This window comes from Monodelphis domestica, chromosome 2 (genome assembly GCF_027887165.1).
Source record: "Monodelphis domestica isolate mMonDom1 chromosome 2, mMonDom1.pri, whole genome shotgun sequence".
Taxonomy (NCBI): Eukaryota; Metazoa; Chordata; class Mammalia; order Didelphimorphia; family Didelphidae; genus Monodelphis; species Monodelphis domestica.
The window spans coordinates 345,531,675-345,547,520 of record NC_077228.1 but is presented as its reverse complement, the minus strand read 5'-3'; the positions used below and the strand labels follow the sequence as shown (position 1 = coordinate 345,547,520).

At 35.1% G+C, this 15,846-nt stretch overlaps 1 protein-coding gene across 4 annotated transcripts in view; it reads left to right on the top strand.

Moving 5' to 3' along the window:
• RNGTT (RNA guanylyltransferase and 5'-phosphatase) overlaps positions 1 to 15,846 on the top strand; it is a 331,943-nt gene that overhangs the window by 37,800 nt on the left and 278,297 nt on the right. For all 4 annotated transcript variants that reach the window (XM_007484310.3, XM_056818579.1, XM_001376428.4 and 1 more), the window contains exons 7-8: positions 11,249 to 11,358; positions 12,495 to 12,596. In XM_007484310.3, the coding sequence (XP_007484372.1) occupies positions 11,249 to 11,358; positions 12,495 to 12,596 (212 nt within the window). The remainder of the gene's footprint in view (positions 1 to 11,248; positions 11,359 to 12,494; positions 12,597 to 15,846) is intronic.

The following is a 15,846-nucleotide window of genomic DNA, read 5'->3' as shown; positions in this document are numbered from 1 at the left end:
CCGTTATATACAAATTATATTTCTTCAACCATTCTGTCAGTTGATGGGTATTCCCTTACTTTCTTGTTCTTTGCCCCCACAAAAATTGCTCCTACAAATATTTTGTACATATAGATTCTTTTCCTCTTTCATTCACATCTCTGTAGTATAGTGTTAGTAGAAGAATTGCAGCTTCAAAGGGTTTGGCATAGTTTGGCAACTTTTGGGGTAGAGGTCCAAATTACTATGCCAATCCAGGGCTCCACTAATATTGCACCATTATTCCTTTTATTGCACCATTATGCCTTTTTTTCCTTGTTGGTACTCTAACAGTTGGTATTTTCCTTTTTTTTTTGGTTTTCTTTTCTAGTCTGAGGTTTATGAGGTAGATTCAGAGTCGTGTTAATTTGCATTTATTTATTAGTGATTCGGAGCTTTTTTTTTCTTATATTTTTTGATAGCTTGGATTTCTTTCTTGGTGAATTGCTTGTTTATATCCTTTGACATCAGTTGAATAATAAAGACCATTCCATACTAACTCCTTTTTTCTGAACTTATCTTCTTTAAGTTTAGTGTATTATACTGAAAATAATCCTCACTTCCATATCAGATACAGATTAAGAAGTGTAAGGAATTAAATTTAGGGTTTGACTAAATATATGAGAATTCTAAAATAATATGATGGTTGCTGATTTTAAAATATTATAGCACAAGTCAAAATGACTTTCAGTGGTTAATCTCCAAAGAGATGGAAAGAGGGGGGGTAGAGAAAATGTCTAGTCTATCATACTAAATGTTGCTCCAGTAACCCAGCAGGGCTTGATAACCCTCAGCCTGGGGACCCAGTGGTAAATTAATGGGGGTTCCACCTTCTCCAAGAGGGTAAGGCCTCTCCAGACCTAATCTCTCCAGAAACCAGGAAAGGAGGATCAGCTACTCACTCACCCAAGACAAACTCCAAAGGAGAAGATCCAGGAGCAGTCTTACTAGAAGCAGTTCAGTAGCCAAAGACCCAAGCTGAAGACTAAAGCTGAAGACCCCTTGGAAAGGAAGTTCAGGCCGCCTTATAGTCCTTTTCCCACATTACTTCCTGTCTCTTCCACTTTACAGGGACCAATTTGCAGTCTATGAATTTGTTTAGCACTTCCTAGTGGTCAGTCGCTTCTGGGGTTGTCACCCACCTTAGTAAGTGACTTGGGAACTCCCTTACTTAGTGTTAAGTAAGGGTGTTAAAGTTTTTGGTTGATTAATTTAAAAATAGGCAAGGGTAGAGGTAATCCTATCTTTACTACACCCCCTGTGATTCTTTGGGAGACTAGTCTAATGCCAGGTGCATTGACAAAAACCCCCAATTAGGGGGCAGTCCTCTTTGGCATAAGAGTTTACATTCAGAACAAATGTGTTCAATCCCCTTTAGTTTAATCAGTTACATCCCAAAGTTCATTCTGGATCTTCTGATGCAGTGTAGGTTTCTTTATGACACTTTCTCCAAATGGTTAATATTCTAGATTCAAGGACTTAGGGAGCTTCTTTTCCTGAAATTTTTCTCAAAATTTTTTAAATCTTGGGTTTTATGAAAATTATATAACCCCACCTTGAGGAAGGTTTTGACAAACATCCAGATCAACCCAGGATACATGATTGAGTTAAGGGGTATATGAATCAAGTGTCAAAAGAAACACCAAAACATGCAAAATTAAATTTGGAGGGGGGGAGAAAAAAAATAAAAATAAAAACCAAAAAATCTATGTATGTATAAAAAAATTTCTGAGTAGACAAAAATAAATCCATAACAGGTTTTTAAATCAGCATTTAATTGAAGTGATTTCTGTCCAACAAATCTGTAGGACAAATGCAGTAATATTGCATTTACCCATTGGCAGTCAGGACCACAGAGATTTGCCATACCATAAGAGAGAAAAAAGTACTAGATTTTGGTGTAAAAGGGAAGTATGTTTCCCTGGTCTGGGAATAGGGATAGGGATAGGGGAGCCATGTTGGTAGCCAAACATGGGTACTTGTTGGAATGTGGCACAGGGAAGACCTGTGTCTGATGTATGTCAAATAACCACAACCTTGAACCTTAAACAAGTCCACTGTCTTGGCTCAGATCTCATCAATCCCACTGGCATTGGTTGGTGTCCTTGACCTTGTGCTTATAGGCACTGCGCAGATTAACTCTGTGCTCTCTTGGCACTATGCAGTGGCTCTTTTGTGATCCCTTCTCCTGGAATCAGTCCCAATCATTAATCAGTCCTATAACATTTTATCAATCAATGGCAGGTTTCCATAGTCTAAAGCTTTTGGATATGCATTAATATTAGAGCAAATGTATATTTTAAACTTATTCTATTGCAAAATCAAAAGAATTAACATTGATTATGTGTACTCTAAGTACAACATATAAGAAAAATCAAATATTCTATTGAAAATAAAAAGCTAAGCAATAATAAAAAAAATTCAGGAATTCAGTGTGTCAGCCAAAACAATGTCCACTTGTCTATGGACTTTTATCTCCAATGTATGTGACAGGATACAGTCAATCTGTGTCGATAGAAGGTACTCTCTTTACATGTGAGCAATGAATCCAAGAGTCCTTTTCTCCAATTTTGATAGCTTTTGGAGTGGTTAACAGTACTTGAAACGGACTTTCCCAGGCAGGCTGAGTTGCTCTAGTGCGCTGGAAGTTCTTTATGTATACCTTGTCTTCTGGGTTTAGGTCATGAAATGAAAAGTCTATTGGTCCTGCTTGTACTGCAGCTCCAGATTCATGGAGTTCTCACAATTTGATCTATAATTTCTATATGTAAGAAGCAATAGAAGTGTTCCCCCCCCCCCCCCTCCTCCCTCCAGTAGTGATGTATATATGCAGGAGAAAAAGGCTTAGCCTATGTAAGGGAATGTCCAAAAAGCATCTCAAATGGTGAGATGTATAGATCTAGAGGGCGAGCTTCAGGCCATTTTAAATGAATCTTAGTGCATAATTTGCCAATTGTAGTTTTTAAGTTCGCTTTTCATTGTTTCAACTTGGCCTGAGCTCTGGGGATGATAGGGTACATGGAATTTAGGAGTTATTCCCAAACAGGAATAAATTTGGGACAGGATTGAATCAGTAAAATAAGTTCCCTTGTCCAAATCAATTCATGCTGGCAGGCCAAAGCAAGGAATAACCCCTTTTAAGAGTATCGGGGGGGGGGGAGCAGCTGGGTGACTCAGTGGATTGAGAGTCAGGCATAGAGATGGGAGGTTCTAAGTTCAAATTTGACCTCAGACACTTCTATGTGACTCTGGGAAAGTCACTTGGCCCCCATTGCCTTGGGGCACAGACCCTCTTCTGCCTCGGAACCAATACATAGTATTGGTTCCAAGACGGAAGGTAAGGGTTTTAAAAAAAAGGGTACCTTGGCAACAAAAGCTGCTGTGACTCAGGCGGTTGGAAATGCTTCTGGCCATCTGGTTAGCTAATGGTCTATGACTAGACAAAATTTATAATTTTCAGCCTTTGGCATTGTAATGAAATCAATTTGTAGATGTTCAAAAAGTGTGTAAGCCAGAGGGTGCCCACCAAATGCTTTGCCATGAAAGGTGTGTTGGTTATATGCTTGGCAGGTGGGATAGGCTGCACACACTTTAGAGGCTATAGTAGTTATATCAGGGGCTATCCATACTCTTTTAACAGAATCTACAATGCCTTGGGTGCCAGTGACTGTTTTTATGCACAGATTAGCATATTTGGTGATAAAACTTCCAGGGAGAAGGGATTTTCCCTCAGATGACACCCATAATCCATTAATCTGTTTTCCTTTGAATTTTTTTTTCCATTTTTGCACTTCCTTTTCATTATAGGAAAGTGATATATCTGATTTGTTACTTGTCGCCATAGTTAAAATTAATTCAGGTCTTCTAAGGCAGCAAGCTTTGTGGCAGTATCTGCCTGGTGGTTCCCTCTAGGGACAGTCAGTTCTACCCGTATGGGCAGAACAGTGAACAATGTATGGGCAGCTTCAGGTAGCTGGAGAGCAGAAAGATCTTCATTAATTATTTCTGTATTTACTATACATTTTCCAGGTGATGTTAAAAAAATCCTCTTTGAAGCCATAATATACCCATTGCCTGAAAAATTCCAAATATGTACCTGGAATCTGTATAAATTATTGTCTTTTGGTCTTTGGCAATTATATAAGCATGTTTTGAAGCTATATGTTCTGCACCTTGAGTACTTATATTTGAGGGCAGTGAAGCTGATCACAGAGTGGCAAATTCTGTGACTGCAGCAGCTCCAGTGTAATGTATGCCATCCCTCATGAAAGAAGAACCATTAGTGAATAAGACTAGATCTGGTTTGTCTAAAGGAGTGTCTAAGAGATTATCTCAAGACTTTTCAGACATGGACACTAAAGATTCAAAGCTATTTAATGGTTCTTAAGCTGGTAAGTCTGGAAGCAAGGTGGCAGGGTTAAGAGTTGTACAACATTTTAAAGTAATATTCTCATTGCCCAATAAGGTTACTTTGTATCTTGCTAGTCTTTGGTCAGAAAATGCCTGTGTTCTATGCCTTAGCAACAAATCTTCGACTTCAAGTAGGCACATTATTTTTAATGGGCATCCCAATACTAAATCAGCAGCTTTAGTTACTAATAAAGCTGTGGCAGCTATGCCTCTTAATACATGGTGGTGCTCCTGAAGCTACTGGGTCTATCTGGGACAAATAATAAGCAAATGTACACTGAACTGGTACCAAAGTTTGGGTTAAAACACCTGAAGTCACACCTTTCTGTTCATGTACATATAAAGTAAATGGGTTTTTGCAATCTGGAATGCCTATAGCAGAGGTAGACAAGATAGCCTATTTTAATTTTGATGGAGCTGACTGGTGTTCCATCTGTAGTCTAAGAGGTTCAAAGACTGAATCTTTTGTTAGTGCTATAGGGGTTTAGTAATTTCCCCATTGCAAGGGGTCCATTGTCTACAAAGTCCTGTTGCTCCTAAAATTCCTCTCAACTGTTTCTTAGTGGTGGGAGTTCTCAAATTTGAATATCTTCAATATGTTTAGGAGAAATAGAACGGGCACCAGCAGTTAAAATGAACCCTAAATGTTCCACTTTGGGGAGACACCACTGAACCTTTGCCTTTGAGACATTGTGGCCTCTTTTATGTAGTTCTAAAAGAAGGTGTTTGCTATCTTCTTGGCATGCTGTGTCATTTGATGATGACAAGAACAGATCATCCAGGTATTAAATTAAATGGCTATTCTTAAATTTAATATTATCTGTACCTTGACTCAAATTTTGAGGAAACCATGTAGGACTGTCCACTAACACTTGTGGCAGTCAGCACCAGGTCAACTGTGAACCTTTCCAGGTGAAGGCATATATATTCCTGGAATTCTCATGAATTGGTATTGAGAAGAATGCTGAGCACAAGTCTACTACAGTAAAATATGTGTCTGTTCTAGGAACAGAGGAGATGATTTTGTTTGGGTTTGGAACCACAGGATGTCTTTTTATGACATGATTATTTGCAGCCCATAAATCTTGTACAAATCCATATACATATTTTCCATCTGGTCCTAATTTGACTTTTTAATAAGTAAAAATAGGTGTATTATATTCAGATTTGCATGGAATTATTATTCCTTGCTCAATTAATGAATTTTTTACTGGGGTAATTCCCTCAATTGTCTCTTTTGATAGGGGGTATTGAGGAATGGAAGGAGGTGGGCCACTTTTTGTTTTAATTTGTACAGGAACAGCTGATTTAAGTAGGCCTACATCAGAAGAAGATGTGGCCCAGAGAGATTTGGATAGATCAACTGGTATTTCAAAGGTGGGAGACCCCTTCACCTCCTGACTGACTGAGAGAGATACAGGGAGCAAATTTAAAGATTCCTCAGTTAATTCTAGTGTCATAGCACCATCTCAAGTGAATGTTATTGTGGCTCCGAGTTTACATAATAGATCTCTCCCTAGCAAATTTATAGGGGAACCAGGCATCAAAAGAAAAGAATGTTCTGATAAGGGTCCTAAAGATACTATTTGAGGGGAAAGTTTTGAGTCCTTTTGAAGTGTTCTTGATACACCTACTACATTTAGACAGCCAATAGAATTGCATTTGGCGTCTGGTTTACTCACCAAAACTGATCTGGAAGCTTCAGTATCTAAGAGTCAATCATAATATGTGTTCCCAATTGTTAGTGTTACATGAGGTTTATTACTATGTATGGGGAGAATTTTATAGACTTGCAAGGTTCTTGCCATTTTTACTTTATGAGCTAGTTCTTCATTGTTGGTTAGAATCAAGTCCAGAATAGCAGTACCCCATGTCCTTTTGTCTTCTGAAACCCATTATCTGTTCTCTCTCTATTTCTCTGTCTGCTTCTCTATCTCTGTCCCTCTCTCTCTTTTTAGCAGAGATTTATAGCAGCTCTTCAGAGCATTGATGCCTCTTTCAAAACGATATTTTTTTTGCCAGATTTATGTTTCATATTTGTAACTCAATGAATTCTTGTGCCTAGTTTGGTGACCTGTTGCATATTTATTACACCATAATCTATTTCTTCCTCCTTTTTCCTTAGGTTTGTGAATTTTCAGATAGGTTAGTTTCTTGATATATAGTTTGACCATGCCCCTTCCTCCCCCCCTTTTTTAACCCTTACCTTCCATCTTAGAATCAATAGTAAATATTGTCTCCAAGGCACAATAGTGGTAAGGTCTAGGCAGTTGAAGTTAAATGACTCCCTACATTACATGGCTAGAAAATTTCTGGGGTCAGATTTGAACCAAGCATCCAGTATCTAGGCCTGGCTTGCTATCCATTGAGCCACCTATCTGCCTCACCCTACCTCTTTTCAATAATTTGAGTAACGTATACCTTTTCCCTCTTTATTGCAATCATAATACTTACCATTTCATGTTAAAAACCCTAACTCAGTCAAGGATATATTAAGCCTTTATATACTTTGCAAAGTTCATTCTTCATATTACCCATAATCCATGTATTATAGCTAAATATGAACACAAATTATTTTCTCTGTCTCATGTTATTCCTTATGGATTACTGAATACCTTTACTCCTATTTTTCTTCCTCTACCATAACTGTTGCTCTCTGATACATGGTTTAGTATTTGGGACTGGACATTTTTTCTTTTACTATTCCTCTTTTTAGTTTAAAATACCTTCTTGGTTAGATTAGCCAGTCCTCAAGCAAATGTATTTTTTATAGCCTTTACTTGTTTTACATAATCTTTGCCCAAAAGCCCTTCCTTTTTTTTCCTCTTTGGCCATAGTTCAAAAAGTCAAATTCTGTTCTCCAACACCATCTTTTTAGCCAGCTTTTCTCATCTAATATCCTTTCCTTTAAGTTACATCATTGAAAAGAAATTCATCTGTTCGTTAAATTCTTCATTGTCTTTCTCACAACTTCATAATTCTTTAGGGGTTCTTTCCAGGTTCCTTCTCATTTGTTCCTTCATTAATTATCAGTTGTGGCTGGAAGCAGTTATTATATTTGAAAAGTCTTGCATATAGACCTTGGAAACATAACAGGGAAAAATAACACAATAACCTAAATAGTGGTCCAGAAAAGAAAATTAGATATGATATTATGTGAAATTTGATAACTAAAAAATTAGATTAAATGAGGGAGGACCTGGTTTCAACAAAGAAGACCTAATTAGGAAAAATGGAAAAAAATAAATTGGTAACAAAAGTCAGCATTGGAAATTTGATGGGAGGTTTGACTTAAGAAATAGGATCAGTGGCATAATTCTGCGGCTTAAAGTCTGATCAGTAGAAGAAGCTGAAAATGTATCAAAACCATGTCAAAGAGAAATTCATCAAAGAGAAATTCAATCAGAAAATACCTTGAAATTTTATTAGCAAAGACTAGGAGAAACAAATTAACAGACATTTATTAAACCTCTTATGTGCTTAATATGTGCCAAGTGCTATGTATGTTAAGTGCTGGAGATAGAAACACAAATACAAACTATTCTCTGCCCTCAAAGAGCCTGCATTCTAAGAGGTTAAAAAAACAACACAGCATATATATATATATGCTGTGTATGTATGTATATATATATACATACATACACACACACACATAGATAGATAGATAGATAGATAGATAGATAGATAGATAGATAGATAGATACGCTAGCTAGCTAGAGATATAACATGAAACACAAAAACACAAAATAGATGCCAGATAAACTTAGAGCTCAAAGCTGTAACAGTTGTTGGGGGGGGGGGCGGGGAGGGAATGAGGGTGGACTTGGAAGGGCATCCTGTGGAGATCTAAAGGTGTTTGAATTCCCTAAAAAAATGAAAAGAAAAAATCTCATCCTTTTTCAGGCAATCACTTAACATTTCTTGGAATCACCAATATCAAAGGAAGGAGGTTAGGCTACTAGATTCAGTGTATTCAGAGAGATTGTCATTAAATCCAGAACTTCATTGATAATGAGGGGATCTTAGAAGTACCTATGAAGAAAAACATCAGTTATCAAATGATAAATGATATAAATGATATCCCATTTAGAATGCGCTGATTATTCATTAGTCAGGAAAAAATAGAGAAACAAGTTAGGAATCTTTATTTTGGGGGTGAATGAATAAGTATAATGGAATACTAATTTTGCTACATAAAAATGATGAATTTAAAGAATTCAAGAAACTATAGACAGACATGAAATAATAATGAAGAAAAGCAGAACCAAAATACAATGATATTGACAACTAAGTGTTTAAAAATGATAACAGTAAATAAAATACACATTTATATGAGTGCTAGAAAAACTGAAAGAAAAAAAGATAATGAAACCCAGGAAGTTGTGAATTAAAACTTATATGTATTTAGATTTTGAGGTAGGCTAAAGAATCAGTAAATATTGGAAGTTTATAGACTCCAGTGTAAGTTAATGTTTCTTTTTATTTTGGTTCTGTTTTATCTTGTATATTGATTATCTTAAATGTTTTAAAATATTTGAATACCTATATTTATATGGAAAGGATAGTTAAATATGTATTTTAGAATTTGCAGATCAATATTCATATATTTGATTAGAAAGGTAATGTTATAATGGAGAGAATTTTTTCCTTTTTTTTATGTTACTCCCCTGATTTTTTCTCTCATGAATTCTTTAAAGTACATTTATTTTAGGCAAAGGAACTGAGAGGTCTAGTTTGTATGAACAGTGATAGAGAATTAGGAAGTAATAGCAAAGTGTTCAGAGAAGAGTGTTAGCATTTGACAGGGAGGCATGGAAATAGTATTTATGAGTATACTTTCCTCCAAATTTCTTAATTTGCTAAAGCATTGGTAATGATGTCAACATTGCAAAGAATTTGATTAATGCTCTTATGAACCACTGTTTTTATTTCCTTTGATTACATTTAAAGCTAGTTTTGTTTCATAGATTTTTTTGAAATCAATGCCAGCTTGCTTATTGGACTACACAGTAATTTAATTGCAGCATACAAATAAACTTTCTTTTTAGGATCTATTTTTCCAGGAGTATTCAATTTTTTGGTGATGTCTGAGGATTCTCTATTTTGATTACCTTGACACGTTCATATTTTCTTGGTATGGAATATATTGACATTTTATTCAATTCTTAGCTGATAAACTACCTAAAAATATTTAGAGAATTAAAAGTCCAGTTTTGATTTCTCTGCTGTTGCATCAAGTAACTGTGGTTTAACTAATTCATATATAGGTATAGTAATGCTTAAAGAGTATTTTGAATACAGACAGGTCCTTATTAGGGCCAAAGAATCCACAGAAGTAGTCACATTATTTGAATTCAAACTACTTACTTGCATTGGACTTGAACCAATTACCATATGTTAAAAAATCATAACTTTGAATAGTGTAAATTCAAGCACATGTAGCCATTTCAGGGGGTTTCATTCTTTTTCCCTAATTAGAACCTAGTTATATGTATATAAAAGTACAAAACAAATATAAGAATATATATATTCTTTATAATTTACATGTAAGAGTTGAAGGATATGGAAGCATAATTCTAACAAAAAGAGTAGTGATCAAGCTTTCAGATCAGATTCAGGGGAATGGATTGATTTTGGACAAAATTACCTATGTAAAAGAGGAGGAAAATGGAGGACTATTCTCCTCTCTTACTAATGGAGAGAGGTGAAAGGGTTTACCCCACTGGATAGATGTGTTTCTCCAGTGAGAGGTTGAAGGGAGATGTGAAGGAAAAGGATATGTTGGAAACTGAAGATCTGAGGAAAATGGCTATGCCTTTCCCTTCCTCAAGGTTAGCTGATCTTAGAGTTGAGGCTTATTCAGGGAGAGACAGAAGAAATCTGTCTACCTCTCTGCCCAGAGATATGTCACAAACTGTATCCTTGAACCTTGACATGTGGGCCGAACTGCTGGGAGAGCTGTTGAATCGCAGACAGTCCTTTTAAGGGTAAGGTTTTTGTTTTTATCCCTTCCCCAAGAGCACAGTGACAAGCTGAATCTTTGCTTATCACAGATGAAACAAGATTTCACCTTTGATCTTGTTCCTAACAAACCCAACTTCTAACTTCTCAAGAAAACCCAACCAAACTTAAACTGACATGAACTGAAATTTATTTTGATAGATGGAGAAAGATGGGTAGGAAAGATCAGGGGGCAGGATGTAGGGATAGGAAGCCCTAGTAGTATATCTTGCAGTGGTTGAGAATCAAAAGTCCTTGGCCAGAGGCTTTGTGCCTCAAACTCTTTTCCCAAGCCCAACCCCCTGTTTCTTATTCCTTTATAGTACCCTAACCTAACCTAAATTTACTGTGATCTATCCAAGAGAGGGTAAAATGGGGAGCGACCAAAGGAGAGTGCAGTTTGGCTCTAGCCAAATAGTCCAATTGCTTCCTTGTCAGTCTTGAGCGGCAGGAGACCAGTGAAAGGAGGTTGTGGAGGATTTTCTTGCTGGAGACAGGTATATAACAAGGTGGAAATCTTTGTCCTCCTGGCTTTAGCTATTTCTCTGACTCTCAGGAAATGCTCTTCACAGTATCCTTCCAAGGCTGGAAGTGAGTCCGTTGCTCAGAATTCTCCCAGCTGTCAGTTCTCTTTCCTAGAATCCTCTTGCTCATTCTTCACTGCCCCTCAGCCAGCTGCCTCCACTGGCTAGTTGTTCATTAAACAGCAGGGTTCTATTTTTTTGGGTATCTAATTCTTTATATTACACTATCAGTTTTTTATTGTCTAATGCTTTTGCGTTTTAAATTTTAATCATATTTTTTTCTCTTTTAATTAAAGGGCGCTATTTTTTTGGAAGGTGTGACAGTTAAAGGCGTAACCCAAGTAACAACTCAACCAAAGTTAGGAGAAATACAGCAAAAGTGTCATCATTTCTGTGGCTGGGAAGGGTAATGGACATTTTAAAGCATTTTCCTCCTCATATTTCTGCAGCACATATCAGGTGGAAGCATTGGGGTGGTGGGATATATATGTATAACTAGATAGATAGATAGATAGATAGATAGATAGATAGATAGATAGATAGATAGATAGATGAATGATAGATATGTTTAACAATTGCTTATACTTTTGTTTAGGGCACTTAAAAAGAAATCAGATGAGAATATAGTTATCACACTATTTGATATCCAAAGTGTGCCTCTTAGGCAAAATAAAAAAGATTAACTTGACAATTAAAGCAAAATTTCATCACCCACAGGGCAAAATTAAAGACGTTAACATTATAGCTAGTACTAATCATTTATTTCCTGTTCTGTTCCATTGTTTGGGGCAGATTTATCAATTTCTTAAATACTAAGAAGGGAATGAATGGACATACATCCTTCTAGTTCATATTTAAACCTACCATGGTTTAAGTTGATTACATCTGAAAAGAAAATCAGGAATCATATCTGTACATCACTGCAGACAGTGTCAGATATTTGAAGTAATTTTTATTGATTAAGTAGATGTGCACTTAAGTTAAATACGTGGTTCCTGAGTTTATCTTAAGAACTCTTGTCATTGCTTTGTAGAAATCAAGTTGATTACCTAGAAATAATTGTAGAAAAATGCTGGAGTCATAAATAGCTTTGGTTTTCATACTGTGTACAGTTGTTTGCTAGTGTACTTTTATCACTTCAAGTACTCCTGTTTTACTACTTCTGGGCATCTTTTGAATAGAGACTTACAAAATCTTTTGATTTTGCCAGATTGGCTATATGTGATATAAACATATGGGATGTGGAATAAAATTTGTTATAATTCTAATGTGAGATGGTGTTTGAATTTTTTTCTAAGGCAGAAGACTTATAAACCTGTTTTAATTTGGTAACACTAATTTGAAACTCTTGATAATTTGTATTACAAAACGTAGGTTTTCAGTAAAGATGATAAACTGTTAAAATATTTTGTTACATTATTCTCTTTGGATATTATGCTGATTTAAGACTGAAGAAAGTGATTCATGCAAGATTGATTTAGGAAATTTGTTGCTTTGTACAGATACCTGCCATAAAATAATTATTTTTTTTCCCTTTTTTAGTTCTGGATTCCCTGGAGCACAACCAGTTTCCATGGACAAGCAAAATATTAAATTTCTAGAGCAGAATCCATATAAAGTAAGCTGGAAAGCAGATGGTACTCGGTAAGTTTGGCTTCTAAAATAATTTATACAAATCATCCTAATGGCCAAAGAAGATTACATTGTTGTTAGGGAAAGTTTGCACCCTTGAGTGTGAAGTTCTGCTTTCTATACCAGAAACATGTTTCAGGTCTCTTAAAAATATTTAATTTCTGTTGCGATAATTTATTCTGGCATTATGCAATCATGCCTTTGGAATTTTTTGTTTCCAGGATTCATCCATTTGTTATAATCCTACATGATATGTTAATTATGTTAATCTTTTTTACTTAGTGCACTTTTAATGTGTTTAAGGTTTTCTATTTAATTTTAACCTTTAATTGTTGAGTATACGTAAAGGTTAAATGATTTCCTGTTAAGGTTAATTTTATTTTAATTGATAATTACTGAGTATGATTAAAGGTTAAGTCATGTGCTGTCAGTTTTATTATATAAAAAAGTTACCTTTCTTGATTGGCTCCTTATTTTTGTCCCTTTTATATTTACATACTGTTTTTAATCCTTTGTAAGACTAGATATCTTTGTATAAATATTCTCTGAAGATTGTTATTATCTTTACAGCTATAGATTGATTTAAAGGAGCTTAATGTCTCTTCCATTAAAATTCTTTATTCATTCTGAATTTTTTGTATTGTTACTTTTTTTTGGCCAGCTTTTCTATATGTATTAGAATTATTCCTCTGTGGGTGAAAAGATTTGCATTTTTAGGTATTGCATAACTTTTTTTCTTTGTGTTTTTTTCCAAAAAGTAGAAAAATTATTTAAAAAATGAATATTTTTTGTTCCCTTAAGCGTTTATTTGGAATGATTATTGATGTTATTTGATTTCTTTAAAATATTTTGTTCCCTTTTTATTTCTTGAAAATATTTTCAGTGTTTCTGTAGGTGATAAGTAAACCCATTGCTTTTTATGTTATAGAATCTAGTTAACTTGTGATGACTTTAGATGGTAGGTATGGAAAAATAGAATGGGAAGATATGGGAGTTTTTCAGTTTGGCATTATAATGGTAAAGGTTTTATTTAAATGTATTTTTCTGTCTATTTTTAAATGAGTGCTATATTTTTTATTTGTGACATATGATTTTTATTCCAGGGTTTGTATAAAAATATTTTTTCCTTCATTATTTAGCCTCCTTTGGGAAATGTCAATTATAGCTATTTTCTTGCCATCCTTTTAGAATGATGTTGTAAACTGTACAAAGAAGCCACCTGCTTTTGCCCCAGCTTTTTGACACATAGATAGAAATAGATGGTACCTGAAGTTAGAGATAGGGATTGAAAGATGCTTTTTCATTGTTTTGAATTTATATAACCCCTCTCTGGAGTTATATTATATAACCCCTCTCTGGGGAGAAATTGGAGAAGAGGAGAGGAAGCAAAATGACTTAGAATTAATAGATGTTTGTGTGAAAAATTTGGTAGATTTAGACTGTATAATTAAAATGATTTAGCAGTGTAATATGAGGCAAAATAATGTTGTTAAAAGAGGCATCATATCTAGAAAGATTAGAAATGCAAAGAACTACTGTACTTTGTCCTGGTCAAACCCATCTCTAATGTTGTGTCAGGTTCACATTTTAGAAAGGGCAATGTTTTGCCAGAGAGCACATAAATGAGAGTGAACAGGATAATAAAGGGGCTGGAGATCATTCCAGAGTAGTAGTTAGTGAAGGAACTAGGTTTATTTAACCTGGAGATGAGAAAACTTAGGTTATATGAATTAGTTGCCTTCAAATATTTGAAAGACTATTGTGTGCAAGTTGGCTTAAACTTGTTCTTGGCCCCAGAAGGAATAACAGTAGAGGGCACAAGTAGAAACAATGGGTAGGAGTTACAGAGAAGCAGTGTTAGAGAGTTGACTGAAGGAGAAATTTTCCAACAATTAAATCTCTCTTCTTTGTCAGATTGTGCATTCCCCTTTCAGTGAAGAGTTGCAGGGGATGTGGTATCCTTAAGCAGAGTTTAGTTTTGATGACTTAATAGTATGGTAAAAGGGGAATTTCTTGGTTAGATAATGATAGAACTAGAATGACACCCTCCCTCCTTTGTCCCCTCTAACTTTGGGATTCTGTACTTTGTGAGGATAATTTTAATGGTATTTACTTAAGCAACATTCAGATGACTGGATCCTGACTATCAGGAGGCTTTACTGTAATTTTAATCTTGAATCTGTGTAGAAAACTTACTTGATATCCATTGCCTTCTCTAGTTTAGGCCTTAGGCTAAAAATAAACCTGGAATGATTTGTACTTTTTGGGTTATTTTTTTCTGTCTTGTACAGAAAATGCTTAATACTCTTAGGTACCCAGGCTGTTATCATGGCAAAATAATAAAGACCTTTTAATTGGCCTTTGAGTCTTCTCTATTCTCTTTCAATTTGGTCCCCAAATAATTTATTCTTTTCCTAGAACTATCATGAGGTCTGCTAGTGACTTAGAACCTGCTTTTATGGTGCTGTACCTAATCAAGGTTCCATGCTCTGAACTTTTCACTCTTACCTCCCAACAAAACTTATGGGAGAATGATAAGTTATCTTGTCCCTTTTTGTGAGCTTGATGTTGTTATAGCCTCAAAATGGCCTGAAAATGTATTTAGGTAGGTTTGGAGGTGAAAGAGCAGTATAAAAGTTAATCAAGCCATATTTAGATATGACTCAGTTATTCCTAGCATCGTTTCATGTAAGGTCTATTGTAGACAGTAGGATAAAGCCTATTTATTATCCTTATTTCACAACTGCTGAACTGACCTGGACTCTGGTAGCAAATCTTTTGCCTTTTGGAGTCGAAACTGAATGTATATTAAAAAGGCATGGATGGAGCAATGCAGGATAATTATGAGTCTTGAGGATATAGAATTAGTTTGGTCAAAGCTTGTAAATAACAGTGTGACATGAACAACAATTTTAATATGATTCTCTAGTGGATTACAAAATCTTTGTAATAGGTAATCTTTCCTAAAAATAAATCAACTAAATATTTAGTAAGCGCTGGAAAAGTAATATCAGCCAATGTAAGAATTAAAAGGAAAGCAAAATAATGATCAGATTGAGTTAGTCCCATAGGGAGGTTGACCTCTGAAGTTCTCTGTCCTCCAAAAACAAGTATAAAAATCTTTGTATTTTTTTTTTAAAAAAACTTTGTAGAATAACACTTTACAAAAATTTTATGTTGTCTTATCTTTATTTTTCAGTTGGAGGAGTTTTTTCTTTTTTCTTTTTTCTTTCTTTCTTTTTTGAAAACCCTTACTTTCCGT